The 5,909-nt window shown below is 35.1% G+C and overlaps 1 protein-coding gene across 1 annotated transcript in view; it reads left to right on the top strand.

The window, feature by feature from the left end:
• Window positions 1-5,028, top strand: part of LOC107288732 (teneurin-3) — a 90,760-nt gene extending 85,732 nt beyond the window's left edge. Inside the window, exons 17-18 of the mRNA XM_015817377.1 lie at window positions 847-977; window positions 3,447-5,028. Coding sequence (XP_015672863.1) covers window positions 847-977; window positions 3,447-4,202 — 887 coding nt within the window. The 3' untranslated portion in view covers window positions 4,203-5,028. The remainder of the gene's footprint in view (window positions 1-846; window positions 978-3,446) is intronic.
• The last annotated feature ends 881 nt before the right edge of the window (window positions 5,029-5,909 follow it).

Consider the following 5,909-nt stretch of genomic DNA (forward strand, 5'->3'; position numbering starts at 1 on the left):
GTGAGGAAGGAGGAGAACCACCGCATAACGGTGCCTCCCACTCCTAACCCACCGAGACGCCGCAGCATGATACCGTGGTCTACAGTATCAAAAGCCGCTGAGAGGTCCAAAAGAACAAGGACAGAGGAATAACCTCTGTCCCGGGCCCTCCAGAGATCATTAACCAACGCGACCAATGCCGTTTCCGTGCTAAGACACAATTGCACTGTGGAATTACATAATTGGAACTATGTCAGAAGACCAAATATATTCCAAATTAGGATGTTTAAGACCTTATTCACTGAAGAGGTTTTTTTTTTCTAAAAGATGTCCAAATACTTTTTTTTGCAATAGTCATGATCATATGTTCATAGCATTATTCTTCCCGCATAGTTTCTTCTGTTCCTTGCTGTCTTGCAATAGTTGAATTCATATGAAACTCAAGAAAAATTATTGTTGATTTCTTGCTATAATGTTGAAATTGTGAGGAGTGAAGATCTAGTGCTGTCCCTATGTTTATTAAGTAGATAACTTAATTGTGTGGATCACATGGAATCATCTATAGTATTTGTCACTGTAATCCAAGGAATCACAGATTATTGCTTCAGATTATCCTGGATTGTATAAATAGTGCATTGAAAAAATAGCTTCACTACATTTCTTTCTATGGGTCATTAGTTGTACATAAATGAAGACAACCTTTAAACAAATAAACTATAGCCCTGCCATGGATTTTCTCCTCCAAATATATTTTAAAGCTCAGAGCATTATCCAATTCACCGACATTCATTCAAATTATGCTGCACTAAATTCAATCACATATTGAGGGACATGTGATATTTTTCTAACTTTATAATTGCTTTCTAGATGTTAACAGCTGGCTGGTGACATTTGGTTTTCATCTACACAATGCGATCCCAGGTTTCCCTGTGCCTAAATTTGATTTAACTGAACCCTCCTATGAACTTGTGAAGAGTCAGCAATGGGATGATGTACCGGTAAGAAAAATATAAGTAAAATTAAACTACAAGAAAATATAATAAAAGATTCTATTAGAGTATTGAAAAATCATCAGAAGCATACCTTTAATTTTAAAAAAATAAAACATTGTAGAGATGTTTCTTGATACACTTTTGTCCCCAAGCTATATAACTGATGTTAATTCTGTAGGAATTTTTTTTCCAATAACTAAAGACTCAACTTAAATTTTAACATTTCCTAAACTGAAGTGAGAGGGAAGAAATGATTAATCAATAAATAATAGTATTTTAAAATCCTTTCCCCCCCGAATTATAGCATTCCCAGTGGAAGCTATAGAGATTGGATTGATAGCAGCACCCTCCCTCCAGGCTAAAAGTGAACAATGTAATAAAAAATAGAATGTGAAAGAAACAGAATAACAGGTGATATAAATTATGCATATTGTACAGCAGTACAATTTTACTTGTCTTTAATATTAACCGTGTTTTATATGTGAAGATAAAATATTGAATATAAAATCACTCCAGGTAAAATGTATTACATTATATAGAGTTGAAACTCTGTAAAACTTCTTGTTTTAAAAAATACATTTCCAAACAGAAGTATAAAACTAAATCATTTACAAAAATCTATGAAATGTAAAATAGAAAGTCATATGTACCATTTAGGAAAATAGCAATTATAAATTTTATTCAGAAATGAAAAATCCATCTATCATCAAATTCTCAGTACCAGCAGCAAATTACAAACGTTAAATAGCTGTTAAATAGCTGTATTCCGAAGGATCTCTGTGATTTACCAAGCTATTAAAATTAAAAGAGTCAAAATAATTTCATATGTTACATAAATCCAGAAACATTGTGTTGATGTTTTTACAGTAGAAATCTTGTTCCTATCATTATAAAAAATATGTATAATTTCCTTCCTCTGCGTGCAAAAACTAACATAAGTGATATGAAAGGTTCACCCAAGGCCTTCCCCCAAAATGGATATTAAATCTTGGGATGCGTTATCTGGTGCAATTGCTGCTATCGATACTTATTTAATACATTTGAATTTCTGATGTAAAAATATTGTAGAGAACTTGCTCCTTTTCTCCTTATTCATAGCTCATTTCTTCATTTCACAAGTTCTCTCAGATCTTGTTCAAGATCAAATATAGGCAAGATGTAATGATGAGATCATTGGGGCTTTTTACTGATGGGGCCACTCACATCAGTGATCCAAGATGCCCGTTTCCCTGTTGAAGAGATACAGTGCACAATGATGAGAGAATGAAGGAAGGCAGACCCCAAAGGCATTATCATAACAGTGGACAAGAGAGATTAGAGAGGAATAAGTACAAAATGAAGTCATAAAAGAGGATACAAGAAAGAAAATAGAGAAGAAATTCATGTAGTATGTATCTGCATGCATCTCTAAAACCTCTGAATTTCTATTGTGACATGAATATCCAAAAACAAACCTTTGTGTCCTAATGGTATATCTGGATACTTCCTGCTAAATCCAAAGCAAGGCAAAAGTTGTGTATCTTACCACATTTCCTAAAAGAAATTAGAGATGTAGAACATTAAGCCAGTGGGGAAAATTATTTCACAGATCTAGCAGTTGAAATGCAATGTATTACTGTGAAATAGATTACGGTAGGTAAAAAGATAGTAGTGGCCCAAAGCTACTACCACATTCTTTTGCAGCCCAAGGGTACGGACACTGCTCTCCTGTAGCGAAGTTTATCGCAAGTTTCTGCATCTAATACATTATATATTATATCATATCATATCATATATCATATCATATTCCCTTTCTGAATAAAGTTATAGCATATGAAAAAAAATTAGGCCTGATAATAAATAGATAATACCAAATATAATTGAACCAAGTGTATAAACAAGCATAAGAGTCTTATGATAAACTTTTTTTCATTTTTGCAATGAGAAAATCACTAAAGGAAACTTCTAGAAAATTACTGATAGGAATACAGGTAATAATTATTTTGGTAATTATTTACATTATAAGTATGCACCAAAGATGTCTTTGTTTTTAATTCTTCAGCAAATCAATTTTTTGCATTCATCTTCCTATCTCGACAATGTTTTATTTTTGTACTATTTCATGGTATATAAATTAACATAATAAAGACTGATATAAAAACTAGTGAAGCATAGCAGATCTCTGCATTCAGTGTTTCTAATTTTATTTTGATTGGTTAATGATCACAATAAGTAATAGTTGATTGGCTGGTGTTTTTTTCTTTGTCATTCTGTGCTACTTTTTAAACTTTTTGGTCAAAAATGATAATAAATATTGAAATATATCAAGCAACATAGAACTTATAAGAGTGGAATCCAGTCTGTGAATTCAATTAGCTGCAGCAGTGTCATTGTGGCATATCATGTTGTCAGCTGCAGGCACCATGCCAATAAATGCTTGGCTGTTGGAATTTATAGGCTTGTAAAAAAAAAAATTCTGTCTGTTCTTGTTTTCAGCCGATTTCTGGAGTGCAACAAGAAGTGGCAAGGGAAGCAAAGGCTTTCCTATCCCTAGGAAAAATGGCAGAAGTCCAGATCAGCAAGCGCAGACCTGGTAGTGAGAAATCCTGGTTATGGTTTGCAACTGTGAAGTCTTTGATTGGAAAAGGAGTAATGCTTGCTGTCAATCAAGGCAAAGTACAGACCAATGTGCTTAACATTGCAAATGAAGATTGTATCAAAGTGGCAGCTGTTCTCAATAGTGCATACTACCTGGAAAACCTGCACTTCACTGTTGAGGGAAAGGACACACATTATTTCATTAAAACCACCTCACCCGAGAGTGACTTGGGCACGCTGAGATTGACAAGTGGCCGGAAGGCACTGGAGAATGGCATCAATGTCACAGTTTCCCAGTCCACTACTGTAGTGAATGGCAGGACTCGTAGGTTTGCTGATGTTGAAATGCAGTACGGTGCACTGGCTCTTCATGTCCGCTATGGCATGACGCTTGATGAGGAGAAGGCACGGATATTAGAACAGGCTAGGCAAAGGGCTCTTTCCAATGCCTGGGCCAGAGAACAGCAACGAGTGAGAGATGGAGAGGAAGGGGCCAGGCTATGGACAGAAGGGGAAAAGAGGCAACTTTTGAGTGCTGGAAAAGTTCAAGGATATGATGGGTACTATGTACTCTCTGTTGAGCAATACCCCGAATTAGCTGACAGTGCTAACAATATACAGTTTCTTAGGCAAAGTGAGATTGGAAAGAGGTAACACATTGGTTGAGTTTGGCTTGCCAAAGAGACGGATCTTGTGCCAGTGTCTTCTAAGAGGGGAGACCAAATAGTTTGCTGCATTATTACTTGAGCCTAAATGTACATCTTTGCTCAGATTTATCTGTAGCACAATCTGAATGGACTCTACAACAAAGAGAGAGCCTTCCAGAAGAATGATAATATTAAAAAGAAAAACTGGAGTTGTGTTTTTTTTCTGAATGACCTTAAAGGTGATCTGCTTTAAAGAATATGTTTACATATGCATATCGCTGCACTCAAGTTGGACTGAAAGTACTAAAAAAAAGATCTAAAGAGTTGCCAACTGGCTGACTATTCCAGTAACTAAAAAAGAAAGCGATAACAGTGTTTCCAAATATTACTAAATTGTTGACTTTTGCTTACAAGAATTAGTCTTTTTTCCTCCTCCTCTTCCTTCTCCCCCTTCCTCCTCCTCTCCTGCTCACTCCCTTTCTTTGCCTAGGATGTGGTATATAATCTCTGTTCATGTTAAGAGGGGGACAAAACTTTTTGTGTATGGACACCCCAATGGCTTTAACAGTGGTGTTTTTTGAAAGGACACTGGCACAAGCAATTTATTCTACAATCAAAATTTGGTAATGGATTTTACGGTGATCATGGGGTTTACCTTGGGGAAAATGGCAAATAGAATTCTTGTCACAGAGAAGCAAAGGAAGCTTGATTTTTTTGTAAATTATGTGAGACAAGTTGTTTATGGATTTTTATATGAATTACAATTTACTGTACATCAAATATTAGTCTCAGAGGAGTTAATTTATGTAAAGTGTTTAAAAAAGTTTATACTTAAATAAAATAATAAAAATATGCAGTGTGTGAATTTTTTAAAAGAATTGCACCTTTTATTATGTTATACCTGTACAGTATTAAGAGTTATAATGTAGAGATATAACAGTATACAACAATTGGATAGAAGTGTTAATATTTTTGTATTAACTTTAACATGGTGCATTTTTCTCTTTGGATCACTTTTGAGAAAGGATGGAGGAATCACAGACTAGAAGGAAACAGAGTTGCTGCTCTTTTTCCTTTCTTTCTCTCTCTCTTTGCTTGAGCCCTGTCAAGCATGGTTTCATCAGTTACTGCTAAAAGGAAGGAAGAACAATTCAGCAAGACCCATTTGTTACCATAAAAGACTTTTGTAGGCTGGACATGCCTTGCTCTCTTTCAGAGCTCAAGGTGTACTTATTCTTTTTACACCTTTCTAATGTGTGGGTTTTAGAAAATATATGGGATGTGAAGTTGTGTTATGTCATAAAAGCAACATTTCCATACTTCTTTACACAGAAATAAATTTCTTTGTGGGATGTATTCTTTGATGAATAAATTTAGGACTGCAATCTCAGATATTTAGTAGTTCACGAAGACAAGTTGATGCTGTTCTAAACACACAGGATTGATTCTCACAATATGCTTAACTGGGTCAGCTGGAGGTTAATTGTATCATGGAAATACTATATCTGGTCAACCATGTTGTGGGAATTTAGCTCTTTTGTCTTCTGAGGATTAAGCAACATCCTCTAGAAGCCTCATAAAAAACAGGATCTTTTTAGGTGCTCATTTTCTATGGATGTTAGTTTTCATACACCTATCCCTTAGACACAGGAAGGAATGAGAAGCAAGCAAAACATGGGCAGGAAATAAATAAGAATCTGCCCATGATGACATC

Source organism: Protobothrops mucrosquamatus, unplaced genomic scaffold (assembly GCF_001527695.2).
Source record: "Protobothrops mucrosquamatus isolate PMUCROS unplaced genomic scaffold, P.Mucros_1.0 scaffold581, whole genome shotgun sequence".
NCBI lineage: Eukaryota > Metazoa > Chordata > Lepidosauria > Squamata > Viperidae > Protobothrops > Protobothrops mucrosquamatus.